Genomic DNA, 22,861 nt, shown 5'->3' on the forward strand with positions numbered 1-22,861 from the left:
GTAATGGGACAAAATGGAATTATGCAGCCCTGATAGAATGTGATGCAGATACACCATCGTGTGTGTGATTCCTGCCAACAAGGCATGACCTCCCCCTCTTGAGGAGGAAACATCAGACACTCCAAACTGAAGTACATTGTACAAAATAGCTGGTCTGCAATCTTCAAAAGTGGTAAGATCATGAAAGCTAAGGAAGACTAAGCAATCGTCCCAGACTGAAAGAGACCAAAGAGACCTGAGATCACAGTTCAGTGTGTTTCTGCTCTGTCTTTTGCTTCAAATGACATTAATGGGAAAGAGGAAGGAACCTGAACGATAGTAATAGACAGTGTGAATTTCCGGATTTTGTATGGTTATGTAGAGCATGGCACTGTAGGAAATATACACTAAGGCATTTGGGTGATGGGATATCAGATTGCAAGCTTACCTTGAAATGGCTTATGGGGAAGAAAAGACTCCTGTACTGGATTGGCAACTTATTGGCAGACCTATGATTGTTTCAAAGTAAAAGTAAAAAATGTACTAGGATTATATCAGAAAAACAAGCGATAAAAAGGCTATAGGAAATCCTCATACATCAGTAATCACCATAAATATAAGTGGATTGAATTCACCAATAAAAAGGCACAGAGCAGATAAAAAAAAAAAAAAAACCCAACTGCATACTACCTTCAGGAGACACATTTCAGCTGAAAGGACAAATATAGATTCAAAATGGAAAATGATTTTCCAAGCAAAAGGCATCCAGAGAAAAGTGAGTGTAGCCATACTTATATCTGACACAATAGATTTCAAGATAAAAAACAAACAAACAAGAAACAAAGATGGACATTTTATAATAATACATCAAGAAGACATAACACTTTTCAATATATATGCACCCAATCAGGAAGCATCAAAATATATAAAAACAACTACTAACAGAACTAAAAGGAAAAACTGACAAAAAACAATTATACCCAATTAACAGGCATAGATTTATCATTCAGACAGAAAATCAATAAAGAAATAATGGCCTTAAATGACACACTAGACCAAATGGGCATAATTGACATTTACAGAGCCTTTTATCCCAGGACACCAGGTTATACATTCTCTAGGGCACATGGAACATTTCAAGGATAGACTGTATGTTGGGACACAAAACTAAAACTTAAACATCATATTTAAATATGTTAGAAAATATCATCCATAATTTTCAGTTATTAACTACGTTTCCTCAATTAGATGATATATCAGAGTCTTAGGATGAATTTTACTTCAGGACAAATGCTGGTAAGATGAATTTCCCTAGAATAGCGAACTCTGCTACTCAACAGGGAAAGGGACTAAGGTTAGATTTCCTATTAAGTCAGTATTTTGGTTAACATAAGTACTACATGTTATCAATGGGCTGGCAATGTTCAAAAAATAAAATGAAACAAAACTCTTTAGTATGGGTCCATGCTCAATAAAATACACTCTTTCATTGATGGTTTAGAAGGCAGGGTGATATTGATCATCACTGATGGGTTATCTCTTCTATCAAACCAATATTCTCTGAACAATTACACCACAGCAATCTGTAGCATTCTCACACACATTTTCATTAAAACAATTCAATAAAGTGTTTTTCCTGCAACATAAACCAGTGTTATTTTTCAGTTATAGTTTCAGCTCTTTTCTTCATTATTTTGATGTTTACCCAGGAATCTTCCATTTTAAGTCTGCTGACATATTTTCCCTTTCCCAGTGAAAGTATTCCTAAAAGGATGGAAGACTGACCTTATGTTCTTCCGTTCCTTTCAATGGTATTCTTATATGAAATACTATGAAATGAAGAAGTATTAATCTTTTTATTATTTCAGGATTATATTATCTGGTTGTGTAGTGACAAGTATTTTTTGTTGTTGGCTTTGGAAAGTTAATAAATAAAAATGTAAGATTACATTCTTTCCCTTCATTATATTTTTATTAATAAAAGAAAATAAAAGTGCTTTAAAAAAAAAACTCCATATGGTTCTTTATGAGCTAGAATATGCCAGGTTCTTTGCAAAGCAACTTACTTTTTCCTTCAAAAAAAATCCTATTTAATCATACATCAATAATCACTGAAAATGTACGTAGACAGGCATTATAATCTTCATCTCCCAGATATTTTCCTATGGCATCTGCTCCAACAAGGGGCAGAAAAGACAGCTATAAAATGTTCAAGGGATGCATTCCATGGTAACCCAAACCAGAAAGGTGCTGGGGGCCAGGAGACATGTTTGAGTGCTTGTTGCAATGTGAGGAAGACTTTCCTGCTGCGATTTCATAATGTCAATAGGCAAAAATACACCCGCTGCCTGGCCCTGCATGGGACCACCTCAGGCTGAGCTTAATGGCCCCAGTAAAGGGTGGGTGGAAGAGTGGAATTTATGGGAGAAAGAAAAATGTCCCATAAATAACCTCAAGGGAGGCTCAGAAATGCAGAAAAAGGAAGCAAAAGCTGGGGCAGAGGAGCATCTCCCACCTTCTCCAGGCATGGCTGGGTTGTTTCTTCTTTTAAAACACCCACCTTCATTCTTTCATTTGATTAGCCTCCATCTGTGTCAGGCGTGCAGGTTACAGGCATGTGTCTACTCTGCTCAGTCAGTGGGATTGCACTGACGAAAAACCTGGCTTTCCTCTGCTTCCTGGGGGTGGACTCTTCTTAGCAATATCTGAACAAATCACCATGAACCTGGAGCCCTCTATGCAAAATCAGGGGCCGTCACCTTCACAGGGGCTCAGTGCCCAGAGGATGTTTCACAAACATAGGCTGCTCTTTATGAACATTGTGTTTTAAACGATGGGAGAGAAATACTGGGAAAAGCAATCGATCCCTAGAAAGCTTTCCAACTAAGAGAGATTACTACAGAACCAAGGGTCAGCCTCCAGGTCTGCCTCATGTTTCCAAATAAAAAACTCCATCAAGCACATGACAACTAGTTTCTAAGACCCCATAGGGCTCAGGTGACCCACATCTTAAACCCCCTTTACGATGATAGTACTATTCTTCACTACTTCTCCCCCTGATGCACTTTGCACCATGGCTGCATCTCTTACATTTGATTCCAATAGATTACAGGTTAAAAAAAAACAGTTAGAAATAACTCTAAACTCCTAACCCTCGTGTCTACAGATGCACGTAACAAAAAATCAAATCGCCTTTCAAATGCTTTTAACTAACTAAATGGGTGGCTTCTTTGAAATACCATTTATTAGTAAAGCTAAATTTGCTGTTATCACGTTTTTAAAAAACTTTTTAAAAATGTCCATGGACCTGCCAGAAGATTAGAAATGGATAAATCTTTTGTCCTCTGTAAAGACAGGTAGGAGAGAATTATGAATTTAATTGCAGAAGTCAGTTCACTCTAAAAATAAGAGCACTAAATTATAATGTATAATGAGAATAGCTTTTAACCATCAAAATCACACCGCCATTCAGCAATCAGCAAAATGGAATTGCCATTTCCAACTTTCACTGCTTCTAATTGCTAAGTGACTGTTGGTTCCACTGATGAAGGGGTGTGCATGGCTGGATACTCATTAACAACACTCAGAGTCAAGGTCAGAGAGCAAACCTTGAGCACCTGCCAGGTATGAAGAGCCACAGTCGGAGCAGGCGTGTGGCACCTCAGGCACCCCCAGCAGGATGGGGAAGGTTACCTACCTGCCAGACCAGGTGCTCCTTGGCCCCGGGTGTCGCGGACAGGCAGACGCTCAGCACAACGGTGTGGGAGGAGGAGGTGAGCACGCTGGCGATGATGGCATCTCGCATGTTGAAGGGCAGCATGGTGTAGACCACGAAGATGATGAAGAGGAAGAAGGACACCTGCGGGTGGAGAAGAACAGCGAGTCACAGAGAATCCCCATTCCCAAGTGCTTCCGGTGTCCTTCCCATTACAGGCTGCGTAAAACATCATGAACTGCACCTGTTTAAGAAAATACTGTTATGACAAAGCCAAAAAGTGCAGTAAAAAACAAACAAACAAACAAAAAATACCCCTGGATTACAATTAAAGACTAACTGTTGCAATTGTAAAAAAAAAAAAAAAAAAAAAATCATCCTTTTTCCAAATTTGAGGATTTTTAGTTTTGGTATCCAAACCATGGCAAACATTAGGTTAGTCAAAGTACTTCATGGGTATGGGTGCAAGGCTGGTCCTCTACCCTCAAGGATGGCTACCTGAGCTTTGGAATGCACATCTGGAACCTTTAAGTTATCTATGGCATGATTTCAGGAGAATGGAAATAGATACCTTCTGGGAGAGTTATCGAAAGTAGATAGCTGCCATGAGTATGCACATGTAAAAAAAACAAAACAAAATAAAACAGCATAGAGGTGGTTTAGCTGTTATGAAAACAGTTTGGCAGTGTCTCAAAAAGTTAAACATGGAATTACCATGTGACTCAGCAATTCCATTCCTCAGCATATACCCTACAGAACTGAAAACAGGTACTCAAACCAATACATGTACATACATACTCAAAATAGCACTATTCATAATAGCTAAAAGTGGAAACAACACAAATGTCCAACAAGACATTCATGGATAAGCTGTAAGTGGTATATCCACACAATGGAATACTATTCAGCCATGAAAAGGAAGAACATACTGATACTTGCTACAATGTGGATGGATCTCAAAAACATTATGCCACATGATCAAAGCCAGGGCAAGAGACCCCATATTGTATGATTCCATTTATATGAAATATCCAGAATAAGTAAATGTATACAGACAGAAAGCAGATTAGTCATTTCCAGAGGCTGGAGAAGAGGGGATGGGAAGTAAGTGCTTAATAGGTACAGGGATTCATTTTAGGGCGATGACAAACATTTGGGACTAGATAGAGGTGGTAGATGCACAGCATTGTGAATGTACTAAAGGCTACTAAATGTTTCCCTTTTAAATGACTAATTTATGTTATGTGAATGTTATCTAAAAAACCAATATGAAACAGCTTAAAGAAAGGTTTGTAATGAAATAGAAAATGGATTAATAGGCAATAAAACAGGCCAATTTCATTACAAAAGAAGTAGAAACAGAAGAACATCAAAATGGATAAAAAGGTTGTAAGTAAAGCAGGAAAAGGACAGACAACAGGGACATTTGGAAAGTAGCATTTGGCGAGCCTCACCACACAGCTCTTCACTCAAAAGCGAAAGGGAGGAGAGAACCAAGATGGTGGCATAAGGTATATACCTGTACAGTCCCCAACAACCACATTAAAACTACAACTAAAAGACAAAATGGCTATCAGCCAGAACCACGGGAAAGCTGGCTGAGTGGAAGTTCTACAACTAGAAGGGGGGAAAAAAGTGCATTGAGACTGGGCGGAGGCGCCAAGAGCAGAGGCACAGAGGCACGCGAAACGACTGCACCTGGGTGTGTGGTTTTTTTCAGTCAGAAGTGAGATACTAGGTCCTGACTGCACTGAACTCGTTTCCAGTGAGAAACTGGGGACCCAGACTTCTATGGAGAGAAACTAGACTGTCTGGCAGTGGGTCAGAAAGCGAGGCTGGCTTTCCTGCAGAGCTGCTTGCAGGGAACATTGTTACTGTGGGGGCGCAGGACTCGGGGACTCCGGGATGCAGAGATGCCTATAAGCAGAGACGGGAGAGGTGGAGACAGCTGGCTGACAGCCATCGCTGTTTGCTCTTCCCTGGTAATTCCCTGAGACCCCGCCCCACCCAATTTACAACCCCACCCAAGCTATGCACAGTGGTGCAAATTAATCGCCTGTCCTTTCGCAGCCTAACTAACAAACTGCTGCTGGGTCAGAGAGCTCCAAAACTTCCAAACCCCAAACAAAGAGGAGAAATCTGCAGATCTCACTGTAGCTCCTGCTGGGTGGACTCACACAGTGGCTGACTTTGCACCTCCTTGGAGATCCAGGAGTCAGTGTACCCAGTGGTCAGATACCAGATTTCAACTCCTCACATCCATAAGTAACACACTCAAGAGGCAGACTCAGTGAGCACCAAAGCCCCACTGAAGCAAGTCCTGCCCCGTAAGGGTGTCTCCAGCACAGCAGTTCTTCCACTAAAGACACAGTGGGTCCTTGCAGTTAATTGGCCTGAAGGTAATTTCCTCCCAGGAATACCAACAGCAATCAAGGCTTAACTACAAGACTGTGCACCCAGCCCATAAAGGGGTGCACCAAGAGTGTCTACCTCAGGTGACTGGGGAGGCTGAGCCACTGGTCCCAATAGGACACCTACCACACAAAGCCACTCTATCAACACAAGGAAGCAGCCAAAATGCGGAGACAAAGAAACATGTCACAAATGAAAGAAATGGAGGAAAGCAAACAACTGGATATAAAGTTCAAAACCACAGTTATAAGGTTACTCAAGAATCTTCTACAAACCTCCGAGGAACTTAGTGAGACCTTCAAGGATCTTAATAAGAATGCCAATAAATAAATAAATAAATAAATGGAAAAGGACCAGTCAGAAATTAAGCATACACTGACTGAAATAAAGAATAATATACAGAGATCTAACAGCAGACTAGAGGATCGCAAGAATCAAGTCAAAGATTTGAAATACGAGGAAGCAAAAAACACGCATCCTGAAAAACAAAAAGAAAAAAGAATCCAAAAATATAAAGATACTGTAAGGAGCCTCTGGGACAACTTCAAATGTACCAACATCCGAATTATGGGGGTGCCAGAAGAAGAGAGAGAGCAAGATATTGAAAGCCTATTAGAAGAAATAATGACAGAAAACTTCCCCTACCTGATGAAAGAAATAGACTTATAAGTCCAGGAAGTGAAGAGAACCCCAAATAGGAGGAATCCAAAGAGGACCACACCAAGACACATTGTAATTAAAATGCCAAGGAAAAAGATAAAGAGAGAATCTTAAAAGCAGCAAGAGAAAGACAGTCAGTTACCTACAAGGGAGTACCCATACGACTGTCAGCTGATTTCTCAACAGAAACCATGCAGGCCAGAAGGGAGTGGCAAGAAATATTCAAAGTGATGAATAGCAAGAACCTACAACCAAGATTACTCTTACCCAGCAAAGCTGTCATGTAGAATTGAAGGCCAGATAAAGAGCTTCACAGACAAGAGAAAGCTAAAGGAGTTCATCACCACCAAACCAGGATTATATGAAATGCTGAAGGGTATTCTTTAAGAAGAGGAGGAAGAAGAAAAAGGTAAAGATAAAAATTATGAACAACAAAATGAAAACAAATACATATCTATCAACAAGTAAATCTAAAAATTAAGTCAATAAAAAAAATCTGATGAACAGAATAAACTGGTGAATATAATAGAAACAGGGGCATAGAAAGGGAGTGGACTGACAATTCTCGGGGGGAAGAGGGTGTGAGGGCTGTGGGAAGAGACTGGACAAAAATCTTACACCTATGGATGAGGATAGTGGCGGTGGGGAGGGGGAAGGGTAAGGGCATGAAGTGGGGTGGGAACTCGGTGGAGGGGAGCTATGGGGGGAAAAAGAGGAATATCTGTAATCATCTGAACAATAAGGAGTTATTTTTTAAAAAAAGTGAAAGGGACGCTAAGGGCAGAGCGTGCCCCACATTCACAGCGTGACCCATGTTTAAGGATCCTGCATCCTAGCACTGCAGGAAGGACTGGAGACACCATGCCAGCTGCTCTGAGAGCTGGGATATGTGTTCATGAGAAGGACAAGCCAAAGGCCCTGCTCCTGATGGATGTAATGAGAGGGACTTATGGGCAGGCATTAGGCTTGTCTACCCTCGTGTGTAGTTATGGGACTCTGTACCACATATTACAATGGAAAAGGACTGGTGCCGAGATTCTGTGCAGCAGGATGCCTCAGCAGCAGCACTACTGACATTTGGGGCTGGGTAACTCTTGGTGGTGGGCACCTTTCTGTGCATTGCAAGGTGTGTGGCAGCATCCCTGGCTCCTACCCACTAGATGCCAGGTAGCACTGCCCCCCTTTAAAGTTGTGACAATGTCTTCCAGGGGGTAATATCACCTCTGGTTGAGAACCACTAGGCTATAGAAAAAGTTTCTTTTAAGACGAGAAAAACAACTGTTGCATAGTTATGGCTTACTGAGAAAATTAAATTTTCTTTGGAATCCCTAATCTCCAACAAATATACAGGAAATATTTCCAATGAACTTATTGTTATTTTTTACACATAGCATTTATGCAAAACCCTTATATCCTATAAGAGATATTAAATTAATACTTTCAGGTATAAGAATTTACAATCAAGAACCAAAGAAAATATCTGTTTTTTATAACTACATATTTTCTCCTAATATAAAAAAACTTTAACACTTCTTTGAAATTATCAGTACTTTGAACAGCTTAATTTTGGACAGCTTTAAACCTCTAACATTATTTCAATTAGCATATAATTTTGCAAACATCGTGAGCTTTGAAATGGAAGCATGTGGAAGGCTTACCTACAGTAACCAAGTGGAGAAGAGACATTAAGTTTTCCAAATACCATTGCTCCAGTTAAGTGTTCCATTTTAAAGGACAAAATGAATTTTTAAAGGTCAATTAAGTAAGTCACATTAAATTAAGTTTTGGATGTCCACCGCAGCATTTTGGGAGCACAGCTCGTGGTGCCTGAGTAGCATCTACAGGCTGGAAGGGGAGGAAGAAAGTCAAGTGCAGTCCAAGGCTCACAGGGAAATGTTCTTCACTTCTTACTAATCCCAGAGGTTTCTAATTTTTTTTCAGATCGCTTCCCAAAGAAACTTCAAATAGGGCCATATGTAAACCAAAATGAATTTGGCACATCTAAAGAATGTGTGGGTAAAAATCTCCAAGAAGACTACTGCAGTCACTTGGGTTTCCATGTTACCATGGGGACATTTCCGTGACTGAGATTCCTCGAGGATAAATCTCTGTCAGTAGGATGGAGAAGGAGTGGCCATTGGTCAGATTACTGGGACCTGCAGAGAAACTCAGATTAACACAATACCTGAAAAGGGAGCACTCATTCCAATAAGATGGTTTCAAGTGTTATTCTTCACTCTCGTCCATCCAGCATTTGCATTTTGCAGGGCATATTTATCAGATCTACTTAAACCTTAAGCTCCACAGGTTTCAAACCAACTAAGAGCCTCTCCTTTATGTTCTTAAACCTGTTTGTCTTTCAGTGGTAACTTGATTCTGCCCATGATGTCTCTGTCCTCCAACAACCCAGATGAAAACTTCAGAATCTCCTGTGACGATTTTCCTTCATGTCCACACTAAAAAATAATGTCTTCTTACTTTAGGACTCCAGTGTACTGCACCTGTCTACCCTACTTCCACCAGGCTGGTCCATTACCTTTTAATTTGTTTTAAATGTATGCTTCCAACATACTGTTTTACCTGTTACTCCCACCATTCTGCCAGCCACCCCCCCACTCCCGCCAAAAAGCATGCTTCTATGTTTCCATACTTTCTCTCACTTCTTCTCTTGATCCCTCAGCATGGATATCAAGGTGTGTGTCCTTTCTCGTCTTTGTTTTGGCTCATTCCATTCCCCATGCTTTTGCTAATCATTAGGACTCGTAAGCAAACATTTCTAGCTTCCCTCCTTCTGGGAACATGGTACAATCAGCATTTTTTTCAGTTAAGCCAGGCCAGTTGACTTGCTTTGACAATGAAGTATGAGCAGAAGTGATATGTGTCCTTTCTGAGTGGGAATTTTCAAAGCTGGTGCACAACTTGCCAAGTCCTCTTCCCTCCATGGCAGTCATGGAGACACAACATTGGAGCTCCTCTGAGCCTTGGGGTCAAGTGAGGAGTGTGCGCGCTCGCACACACACACACACACACACACACACACACACACACGTGAGAGAGGTCTTATTGATAAAATAAATAGGATGCTTTTACGTGCATAACTCTACAATTTGCTCTTACCACTGAATTATATATCATGGGCTTTGTTCCAAGTCTGCCCACAATGTCTCTATCTGCAAACAACCCAGGTGAAAAATGTTATTAGCTGAAAATATTCCATAGTAATGGATGCACTAATTACTCCAGGATTTCCTTACTGATGGAGATTCATAGCATGATAGGAATCCCATATCCAACTGCTGCAGTCATACTCTCACTAATTTCCTTTTCTCCAACATTTCCTTTCTCCAATCCAGCCAACAGGTAGCTGCCAGCTTCATGATTCTGAATGCAAAGGTCAAATTGGTTCCTTCCTTGGATGAGCATTTGCTCTGGCTTACCCGGTGCTCTGAATACATTTATCAGAGGGTTCTTATGATCACAGAGTAAAGTGGAAACCATATGGCCTGGAAGTCAAGACTCTCCCCAAACTGACCTTTTCATCCTTCTCCATCATGCTCTGGAAGGATCCTCTGCTCCAGCAAACCTAGGTTATGCCCATGCCTTGAGCATGGGGGTGCTCACCTGTAGGTCTGAAATTCCCCACCACCAGAATTTTCTTTCTCTTTTTGCTAGTCCTCACGACCTGCTTTACTTATTCACAAAAATTACAGTTCTAGGTTTATTTGTTAATTTTCATTCCCACACTGTAAAGGTCAATGACCTTTGAGGGCAGAGACTTGATTCACTCATAGCCAAAACCTCAATGCCTAGGAAAATACCTTTGCATAGTAGGTGCTTTACAAATGTTTGCTGTCTGCATGAAAAATTCTATTACACGTCCCAATATGAACCAAGTCATATCCACTCTATTAGCATCTACTCATTAAATGCATCTCTAAAAATATTCTGTCATCCTCTTTGGTCTAATTAGCCTAGCCATTAACCATAGCCATGTTGAGTTTCAAATGATCATTTGTCTATTTAGTAGACTAATTACACTAAAAAAGTCAAATGAACAGACATTTGTTAATGTCTATGGCAGGCAGCAGCAGATACTGCATTAAATAGGAAACATTCTTGTTCTCAGGGAATCTCCTATGTTGTCTGACTCTGGGAGCCCTTGTGTCCTGCAAAAAACACACAAAACAAACAAGGAAGCAAGCAAGCAAGCAAACAAACACCTTTTAGTACTGAAGGCATAAAGCCAGTGCTAATCTACAGAAGAAAAGGGTACACAGGCAAAGGATGTTTATTGAAGCAGCGAGATTTCCTAGGCTGCTCCTCTGCTCCAGCTTCTCAGAGGTCAGCTCAGAAGAGCTGGTGCCTTTCAATTCCCATACATAACTTATCCTTCACCCAATATGGCAGCTGACAAAAAAGATGCACATTCTGTTTTCCCAACAACACAAGCTCTTCCCACGGTGGCCACTTGAGATGTTGGTACAATGAAAACTCACTAAGCAAAAAGGAGGTGGCAATTTTGTCACTGCTTTCCCATAGAAGTAGCTCTTTTGCAGAGAAAAGCTCATCTTCTTCATAGAAAGTGGTCCCCCCTCCTTGGTTAGCAGAGAGTAAGGGAGATTCCCTGGGCTGCAGTCTCATTGTGCTAATGAGATCCTGAGCTGTATTTTTAGAAATAGGATCAGAACTGTGCAATTGAACAAGGATGCACGGAAGGGTCCATGTGACCCATCCCTTCAGAAGTATGCCAGAAAGAGCAGAGGACAGGGAGGGCCACATGCTTCAATGACTTCCTGACTTCTTCAGAATATCATGTCAAGTGTATGAGTTTCTTGTGGTTGCTGTAACTAAGTACCACAAATTGGATGACATAAGCCAACACAAATTTATTCTCTCACAGTTCCAAAAGCTTAAAATTTGAAATGGAGGTGTTAGGAGGGTTGGTTCCTTCTGGCAGCTCTGAGAGAGAGCCTGCTACACACTTCTCTTCTAGCAGATTCTAGGAGCTTCCTGTAATCTCAGTCATCCTTTGACTTTTAGGCGCATCATTCTCTGCCTCCATCTTCACCTGGCCTTGTTCCCCTTGTGTCTGTGCCTTCACATGACCTGCTCCTGTCTGTGTCTCTCTGTACAAATGTCCCTCTTATAAGGACACTATCATTGGATTTAGGACCTATCCTAACTCATTTTGACCTCATCTTTACTAGTTACTCCAAAGACCTATTTCCAAATAAGATCACATTTACAAGGACTGGGGGTTCGAACTTCAACATATTTGGGGGTGAAGTAATTCAACCCACAATATCAAATTTGTACTATAGCTCAAACCAGAATTTAGATCCCAAGTACTTTCTGTCCACCTCACACCATGCTCCATTCCCACATGAGAAATGAAAACTATGTGACTCCAATATCCATGTTATTTAGGTTATGACTCCAACAGAATTTAATAAAAAAATACATTTTTAAACAGAAAATCATTATGAACAAAGAGAAGAGATGAGGTACAGCTTAAGCAAGGGTAAGAAAGACACAGAAATGGGTCTTAACTGGAAACAAATCGGGTCTATCAGTGTCCCACTTTTGTCTCAGGCCTCTGGTGCAAAGCCCACGATTTTCAGATCATGGCTCACATTTTTTTCAGAGTTCAATGAGAAGCAAAAGGTTCCCAGACATGCCAACAGTAGCTTTAAGATGGAGCTTTTAGATTTTTCTTTTGAGAGGTACCTCAACTCTAATATCTTTATATCTAGACTTACTGTCTAGTCCACCCTCTCCTACAATGCATAAACAAGCATAATCAGCAAGATAATCAGGATTAGTTATGTAAATTGCTGCAGTGCTCTTGAGAAATATACATGTACATCAGAGAAACATCTATTTTTATGCTAATAATGTTAAGGGAAATAACACCCCAGTGAACATATGAGATTATTTTATAGCCAAAAGCAGAGCTACTCAAATCATTTTTCTCTCCAACAAACCTCTGAGAAATCATAAATATAGTATTTAAAGTAGTGGCTTAATTTTCAAAGACATAAATTTTACTAAAAATTATAGACATTATGTCTTCCTAACTAAAGAACGAAGTGCAGCGCTTTTAACATTGTATTTCATTGTTGTTTTAGAATATAATTAGAAATGCCAAAATGTAGTAAAAATTGCCCAAGAAAAAAGTAGAATTATTGAATATATTTAACTGATTGAGCTTCCTATAACACTGAGAAAAAAATTCAGTCTTTATTATGCTAATAAGGGTCCCTCCTGATCTGGTCTGGCTGTCATTGTCTCTAATCTCATATCTTATCATCTTCCATTACCCTGTTCATATATCTTCCATATGGACCTTCTTGCTGTTCCTTGAACAACATCAGAGCATTTGCATTGGCTATTCTTCTGTCCTAAATACTCTTCCTCCAATCTTTCCAGGTCTGGCTTCTTGTCAGTCAGGTCCCACAACTCAAACACCACTTCCCCAGAGAGAATCCCACTGATCCCCCATTCTTTCTAGCTAGTTGCCATGCTTTAAGTTTTTTAGATCCTTATAGGAATTAGATTGTTTATTTTATATATATTTTAATTGTGTATTTTCTATCTTTCCCCCACACAAATGTAGGCTTCATGGGGACAAGGACCATGTATGGATCTGAGAATAGTATGGTACATAAAAGACCTCAACAAATATTTGCTGAAGGAATGAAACATTTCAGGTGTGATTACGCTCAGTGATGTGTAACTCAAGGACATGAGTTTGGCTCTGCACATGTGTGCAATCCCCACTGCCACAACTTCATTCCCACTAAGTAAGCAAAAGGGCCAGACCAACAATTACTGATTACATGTGATGTCTGGGCTGTTCACACGCTGTCCTCCAACTAGTCATTACCCCATTTTGCTTTTTCCATTTTACTGACCAGGAGCATTTGCTTCAGAGGAGGGAACTAAATTGTCAATTGAATTATCAAGTACCATCGCTTATTCAATATCTGAATAGTTCAAGTGGAACCATACCTTTCTTACTATGAGAAATATACTTAGAAATTCTCAGAAATGAACTCTATACTATTTCAAAACAACCTCTATGAACATAATTCAGGATATAAACTCAGGGACACCATGATGACTCAATGATTGGAAAGATTTTATTTCTCTTTTATCATTATCTTTGGTCAAGATATCAACTATAATTTTTTTTAAAAATTTTATATTATTAAGTAAAAAATACATATTATATTCTCTGATGGAAAGCCTGAGCTTCAGAAGAGTAATAATGAAATCATGAATCACTGGGTACCTTTCATTCTTCTAAAATGTTATTCAGAGTTAGAGAGATTAATGATGAAATAAGAAGACAATAATGTTCCCTGTGCCTTTTAAAAATCTAAAATGGGTAGGAGGTATGGCATAAATGTTTAAAATCTTGAAAAAAAGTAGAATTTTAAAAACCCTGATATAGGGAACAAAGGCATCTTGCTGTCTTCCCAGCCCTGTCTATCCCAGGCTCTCGGCCCTGCTTTGAGCCAGGTGATGACGGATATGTTCCTTGTTTCTTTCCACAGTTCCTTCTCTTCCTCCTGAGTCCTCATTTGGTTGTGGGTATCCAATTGCCTCTATGTGTCAGCTTCCTTTTTTCAGTCACCATTCATGTATCCATGTATCTACCAGTGTTTATTTTATCTCTACAAAACATATATAAGGCACTTTATTAGCTATTATGGATAATACAAGGTCCCTGTTCTTAAGACACTTGAAATCATTTGGAGTAAAGGTCAATTTCCAAACTTGTCAATTTATTGCCCTTACCTCCTTTTTCCCACATACTCACATAATGACTGTAGGGTCTGTCTATAAGTCTGATTTGTTTAGAGTTAAAACTCTGTAAACTTCCCACCAATACTTAGCAAACTACTATGTCTCAATGTGGTCTAACTGTCTTCATTGTTAAAGCATTTGAGTTGTATTCCTTGGGCCTGGCAAAATAATAGTGTTCCCACCTTATAATCCTGTTTCCCAGAGTATCTATTCAGATTTTAAAGACTTGTTTTTGATGGTGGTCATGTGGACAAAATTAAAATGAGAATACAACAGAATTCTTTAAATTTTACTCAGTTAGGGATAGTTTCCTAATGTAGAAAGAAGATACAGTGGAATACCTTATCTGTCCACAATTCTTTCTTGTCTCCTTGCCCTTGTCAAGAAAATCAGCAGATGGCATTATGTGTCCTTACCCCACTTGTACTCGGCCAGGAGACTGACTTGAGCCATGGAACATAGGCTGAAGTGACAGCATGCTAGCTCAGAATGAGGATTTAAGAGGCCCAAATTACATTTCTGCCTGCCCTCTTAGAGTTTTTTTATTCCAGATTGAGAAAACTATGGTCCAGAAAGACACATATCTTTTTACTGTGTGTATAAAAACAAACCTGAATCCAACATGAAGTCTGGAATTTGCACTATCCGCTGAGCCAAGGTAGGGCTGACAGAGAAATTCGACCAACCTGTAGACTAGGGAGTATGAAATATGAAATGTGCTATTATTACTATAAGCCACTCATTAGAGCAGAAACCTGACTAATATAGCAATTGGTATCAGATGTGATGTGCTTCTGTAATGAAAATCTAACGTAAATCACTGCCTTTGGGACTGGCAAGGAAGGGCTCCAGTACAATGTTAACCCACTGGCAAAAAAACCAATAAGCATGGCTTCTAAGAATGCCATTTACGAGAATGTTCAGGCTTCATAAGGTCTTTGAATTGCATGATAAAGTCTTTAGAAACAACAGAAGAACTGAGAAAAAGTAGAGTGTTCCCAGAAACATCTCTCAGGATATAGGCACAATGTCACCAACCTAAAATTGCTATTTTGTCTATATCAAAATACATTACACACCAGATTCATTGACAAGTATTTCCTTATTTTATAAGAGGAAAAAGCCAGGAGCTAAGGCGTGTGTTTTTTAAAGTCATAAAGCAGCATAAAAACAAGGTCTGATGTTCTGCTAAAGGTAACACATTAATTTGCCATAATCCTCGAAGGTTAATGGAGCTGCAGGAGATGAGCATTTCTCAGTGCATAGGGTCCAAATTATTCAAAATAATAAAAAAAAAACCCATGAGAATCCATCTGCCCTTTCAAAACAGCTTCTTCCAACACCAGAAAGTCCTTTTCCTTAAAATTTTTTCCCCATCAAATGCAAAAACAAAAACAAAAAAACCAAGTTCATTTAAATGGAAGCAATCAGGCAAAATAATGTTTATTAGAAAATGTCTACTTATCATGTTTTCTAGTTACATGATTGGGAAAACATAATGTGCACTGTGATGATTTTTGGATCATTTTTTTCCAAAAGTGCTAAATAGCTTTCTACTTCCTGACGTTAGATTTCTACAAAAGTGACCCCATGAACCTTTTCACCTCTCATGGCCACCTTTCTGTGTGTCCCAGAAAGACACAAGCCCACCTTTCATTTTAAGAACCTCCCATCCAAGTGGAGAATTGACAAGTGAATATTGGACAGAAAATAACAAGGCATCAGACATCTAACCTTTCCTACTGCAACTGTATTCTCTTCACTTTCATGAACATTCATATTTACATTATACAATACACCGACATTTAATCAGCATTTATTATGAGGTCACGTGTTCAAAGACAAACAGGTACAGCCTTGGGTAGCTTAGTGTCATACAACAGACAACAAAGCTCTCCAACTGTCAGTAATCTCAGAGATTACTTATTAAAATAAGGACACCCTGACAACGCCATTGATAGAATTAATTAAATATCACAGTATACTGGCTCCTTTTAAACCAACTGTTTGGGCAAAAAATAACCACACCCTTAATTTTTATTTGTCTTTCTCTTTCTGAGAAATGTCAGCCATTTCATTCTACTCTTGGCTCCACCCGCCCTTATGGAGCTGGGATAAGGAGGTTCACTACCTATGTTTCCAGTGTCTAATAACACACATTTTGCACGTCTGTGTTTTTAAACTTTACATTATTGGCTTATATATAGAAACACCTAAAAATATTCTGCCATACTTTATGCGTATAAACTAGCTACATTTTGAAGGTACATGATCTTATTTTATTTTGTTGGATTTTTAAAAATATTCCTCCAGTTAGACAAACACTTCACTGAGGGCATGACACCACGCTAGGCTGAATGTATGGCTAATGGGCTGTGCTGCAGCAAGCACCACTTTACATCTATTTATGTAAAGGAAAATACTGCTGTATGGAACCGTTTGGAAAAGAAGTATCACCACCTCAATAACAGGTGGAAGAAATTGTGTCCTGAAAAATCACTTTGAAGAACTCCGGTTTAGAAGTCTAAAAGAAAAAAAAAGTGAAGTCCTCAAAAAAATGTTATGTAAAAGGACTTTTATTTATACTCACTGTTTTGGTCTTTATGAATATTCATGCCTATATTCTTTTGAAACATTATATTTATTTAATTCAAAAGGCCAGTGCTTCAGAAGAGAAAAACTCATGCAGGGAAAATGAGTGAATTATTCATCTAAAAACAAATATTGTTTTGAGACTCCGTTTTATACTTGTGTATTCAACATCTACATAAATCAGCCTCCGGTGGGGCAGTGTGTTCCTACAATGGGCTCTTAACACCAAAAAAAAAAAAAAAAAGTCTAAAAGCCTTTGTTTGCTTTTATTTTCTCATTCTAAAAGAGAAAAATCTCAAAAGGGAGAATGAATATCCTTGAACTCTAAAAATGAATTATTTTGGCATCTGCATTGGCTGAGTGAGGCTTTCAACACTTGAATTACCCAACTTCCCGCCACAGTATTCAACTCCAACCCATCAGCATGATGGCCGCCCAAATTCCTTATGTTCTCATCTATTTGTTAGCGAAAACTGGATGGTCTTCAGAGCAGGTCTGTTCCACAGAAATAATTCCATTCTGGAACACCAGAGCTACTTTATTTGGCTCCTTTAATGATATGTTTAACAGAAGTAAAAGGTTCAAACCACCACCACCTATTGTAACATTAGCTCTCTCATTTACATGGGACATCATTCTTGTCACAGAACATGGTCTTTCCAAGTATTATTTAACAGTCTTGGTGATACTAAATTTGGGGCTTACATTGCACCTCTATGGAATGTACCATGCTATCCAATAAAACGTGATTCCATCACCAGTGTCCTAACAACCAGTAGCAAACTACACACTTGAATAGGCTTTGAATGACCTCAAAGTCACTTCAAAAAACAAGAGAGCACTGCACTTATTTCTGGCTGAACATATTTACTTTTGAAGCAATAAGTGCCCTAGTACTACCTAAGGATTAATAAGTGTATGTAAATTCCTGTTTACATGGGCAATATGTTCCCGAGAGCAAGCTAACTAAACAAAAAAGGAAAAATTGCACACTCTGGGTATTTTCACAATTCTACCACGTTGAAAATCTGTATATTGAAATTATACTCAATAGGTGTTATTTAAAATATTTGATTCTAGATTCAGTAACATTTGATATTTGGATTTAGGTTTAAGTCTGTTTTGTGTATTCTTTCTGGTTCATAACTGACTTTTGCTCTGTCATTTAATAAATGGGCTCCTTGATCTAAAAGGTACCAAAGACACACGTTTAGTACCCCTGGAACACCATGAAGATGGAGGAAGGTAAAGGACACTGAGCCAGCATGTCCCAGACTGATATTGTCTCCAGAAACCTGCCAGGTGTTTCTCTCAATCCAAGAAGCCAAGGGAACTGAGATGGATTTTCCCATAAAAGCACATCTACATCAGGGTGCAGGCAAAACTTTGGTCAGACTTGTCATTCATTAGCTTTTTTCATGGCTCGTAAACTCCTGTGAAGGGCAAACACAGGGAAAGTAGACGTGGGTTCATGCTGCTTTAAAACACACACACACACACACACACACACACACACACACACACACACCTTTTTCTTCAGGCTGTTTTCTCTCTTTGAAATACCATACTTTTAAAATGATTAAATTATGCTCGTTCTACAAGATGTCTGTATTCCACTGCTGGGTGCAGTGATGGCGAACCTTTTGAGCTCGGCGTGTCAGCATTTTGAAAAACCCTAACTTAACTCTGGTGCCGTGTCACATATAGAAATTTTTTGATATTTGCAACCATAGTAAAACAAAGACTTATATTTTTGATGTTTCTTTTATATATTTAAATGCCATTTAACAAAGAAAAATCAACCAAAAAAATGAGTTCACGTGTCACCTCTGACACGCGTGTCATAGGTTCGCCATCACTGGTTGGGTTGGGCAGCACATGTTCCTGTGGCAATGCCCACATACACATGGGCACCCATGCCTGTACTGAAATGCTCTCCATTCCACCCGGATCCTCATGGCATGAGGGGATGGTGCTCCTTTCCTCTTTGTGTTAATAATCAACAAACAGCCAACATACCTGAGGTAGCATTATCTGATGGATAAGAAAACCAAGTTCCAGAGACCGGAAGTGCCTGTCCCAGGTCTACCCTAACAGCAGATGGTAGCATGTGCATTGAAACTCTAAAAGTTTGTGCCAGAGTGTGTACCCTAACACACCCCTTGCCTGCCTCAGAGTTCAGCCCCACACTACCATGCGATTATTGAACTGACATTTCTTAAGGATTAAGCCTATCTTACCTTAAAGTTCACAAGTCAGTCAGTGTTCTATATGTGGATTTTCCTCTATCTGGGTATAATTTTAATCTTTTTTTTTCCTGACTGCCACTATTTTCTGTGCAATTTCTTCCTGATTCTGGGTATGCATGGTTTCCACATCTGGCTGTGCTGGGAGTTGGTATATGAAAGTTTATTTCCTAGCATACAGATTACATAGCATTTGTTAATTTCAGTATTCTAGTTGTGCTTTTGGAATTTGACATCTTTACTAATGTGAATGCCTTTGGAGTGATGTGTGGAGAAATTTAGATTATGTGGCTATCTAAATAGAAAGAGTGATACCAGAAATTGTAATTTTCTGTTTTTATCCCCAAATGGTTAGATAACACATTTTTGAAGGCTCAATTCATTTCCCATTGATTTGAAATGACACATATATACTTATGACTATTTCTGTTCTATCCATCTGTCTATTTTTATTGAAGAAACCTAATCTTTTAATTATTATAACTTTCACACATTCTAATAACACAAAAATTCAAGTAACTATCTCTGGATCTTATTTATATAACTTCCCTAATTATTATTGTTTGTGTATTACTTTTTCATATTTAAATTAGCAACATGCCCTTAATTTCCCCAGACTTAGTGCATTTTAGGTGAGATTAAAGATTGCATAAATTTGACATATATATTTTAGACTACTGAAGCTTCATATGTAAGAATATACTGCCTCTTGATTCATTAATATCTTCTCCTATGATACTCCTTAAAGTTTCATAGTTTTCTTCCAAGAGATTATGAACATTTCTTCTCATGTCTATCCTTAGACATTTTATGTTAATACAATAACATATTCATAGATATACTAGTGTTACTATAACTAGGGTTATTGCCCATTTTTTGCCAACTTTTAAAATTTGTATACTGCAGCCCTGCCCAGTTTGGCTTAGTGAATACAGCATCAGCTGTGGACCGAAGGGTCCCAGGTTCGATTCTGGTCAAGGGCACATGCCCAGGTTGCAGGCTCAATCTCCAGTGAGGGGTGTGCAAGAGGCAGACAATCAATGATTCTCTCTCATCATTGATGTTTCTATCTCTCTCCCTCTCCCTTCCTCTGTGAAATCAATAAAAATATATTAAAAAACAAACTTGTATACTGCAAAGCACTTAAGCCTCATATATGAACTTATAACACTGACATATGGAATCTCTTCATTAATGCTAAAGATGTTCAACTGTGTCTCTTTGGTTTCTCAGGAAGTAATAATAAAAATGAGTAACATTTGCTGGCTGCTTACTATTTGCTGACTACTGTAAAAGAGGTACCTTACATGCATTATCTACTTTATTTTAATAGCAAAGTTGTGAAGTATATGGTATTAATAGTCTCACCTGAGATATTAAGATTGGAGGGGTTGAATAACCTGGCCATAATCACCCAGCTATTATATTTTAAGGTCAATGGATAATAGCTACAGTTAATGATAACTTTTCCTTATCCTTTCCTATGTGTATACTTCAATTTTCTCTCATTCAACTAAAGTTTGGTTAAATACAACAGAATTGACAGCATACACCCTTCTTTGGTGTTCATCTTAGTGGAAATCCCTCTAATATCACATCCGTAAGAAGTTGAAGCCGGCACTTGAACTATGCAAATGTTAGCTGCTATTAATACTATAGATTTTGTATACTATTGGACTAAATTTGCCAGTATTTTTCACAATATTTTGCTTCTACTGCCATGAGATTTGTCAGAAATATTATTTTCTATTGTATTTATGAGGTTAGGATAGTAGGCTGATGCCAGAGTCATAAAAATGAATTGGAAAACTTTTCTTTCCCTACTTGGCAATATGTGCAACATTACAGAAACCATCCAGTCCTAGAATAAACTCTTCTGATACTAGAGCCCTTTAAAAAATAAGTTCTTTCTAAATTTCTCAAATGGTTATTTTACTCTTTCAGTTGCCTTGATTCTGCTTAGACAACATATATTTAATTAAAAATCCATCTATTTCATTTAGATTTTTAGATTTATCAGTATAGATTGGTACTTAGTCTGCTTGGCAATTTCCTACTAGTTGTGTATTGTTAACAGTGAAAGAAGGAAATGAAAGGCCGTAGAGAAGGCATCAAGGGAAAATAAGGTACCCTTCTATCCTCCCCCATCACCTCTGATAGGAGTTTTGAAACCAAGGAAATATAATGAATCATCAGGAGTATGCATATATTACTCATCATTTTAAACTGACAATCTCATAAGTTCAAGTCAAGTTATACCATTCAAGTACCAACGTGGAAATAAAACCTGTAAAGCAGAAATGGTGAGACTCTATGGGGATCCTTGGTCCTCTGATGTGTGTTGATGACCTGGGCAGCAACTATATTTGTGTGTTGTCTGCAGAGTTGTAACAAGAATCCATTGATTGACACTCATCTACATATCTATCTATCTACCTATCTATCTACATATCTATCTCACCTAACTACCTAACTACCTATCTCATCTATCTATATTTCTATCATTTATCATCTATCCCATCTATTTATTTTTCAGTGAATTAACATATAAGTGCACTGAAAAAGTAACTTTTAAGTTGTCATCATCTATATCTTAATGATTTTATTTCTTCTCTTTTAAAAGCATATTCTTTTGCATTTTTTGTACTCAATCATAAATTTAATGAGAAAACCCCTGATAGTTATAATATTTCATTTCTAAATTTTAAACATCTCATCCCTATTTTAACCTTGGAGTCTATCTTTGGTTAACAATAACTACACTCCTTTATTTTTTCCACAGAACTCCTAGTATCTACCACAGGTTACCCTACAGAGAAGAAACACACATTTTGGTAGAAGTGAGAAAAAAAATTTCATCAGTTCAGTCATCTTTTGTGTGATTAGTACTTTTTCTGAAATGAGTGAAAACTTCCCACTGACTGGCTAAATAATTCATTGCAACTGCTTCTAATTCTATACTTAAATTGAAGAAATAATAGCTATTTCATGATCTATTTTTAGGTAAGGATGTCAAAATCTTCAGTTTTAGCACACTCATGCAAAGCTCCAGAGAAATTGAAAAGGTACAGAATGATGACTCCGGGTTTACTTAAAATGGGTCTAACTGCACTGGAAATAGAATAGTATTTAAGAAGAATCTTTTTATTACCAATAGATGAAGTACATTATCCTAAAAAAAAAATCATACATATATTCAGTTTAGGCCATTTCATTTAAAAGCAACTATCCTCCTTTGTCAATGTATTTAGTTAAATTCCTGGGAATAAAATAGAATTTCAAGTATTAAGAGCTGTTAGAGTATTAATTTCCAAAAGTAATTAATTCACCCATCTTCAGAGTTCACAAGAGCATGCTAGATCTTCCAAACAAGTGAATCTGAGCCGCCTGACACAGAGATATATGAGCTTCCTGGCACATCATGAAAGAGTGGTAAAGTCCCCAC

The 22,861-nt window shown here is 38.4% G+C and overlaps 1 protein-coding gene across 1 annotated transcript in view; it reads right to left on the bottom strand.

Annotated features, from left to right (window-relative positions):
- Positions 1-22,861, bottom strand: part of ADCY2 (adenylate cyclase 2) — a gene marked incomplete at its 5' end in the record, with an annotated part of 280,603 nt that overhangs the window by 199,658 nt on the left and 58,084 nt on the right. The window contains one exon of the mRNA XM_081088883.1: positions 3,677-3,838. Coding sequence (XP_080945009.1) covers positions 3,677-3,838 — 162 coding nt within the window. The remainder of the gene's footprint in view (positions 1-3,676; positions 3,839-22,861) is intronic.

Source organism: Myotis nattereri (genome assembly GCF_964212035.1).
Source record: "Myotis nattereri genome assembly, chromosome: 4".
In the NCBI taxonomy this organism is placed as follows: Eukaryota; Metazoa; Chordata; class Mammalia; order Chiroptera; family Vespertilionidae; genus Myotis; species Myotis nattereri.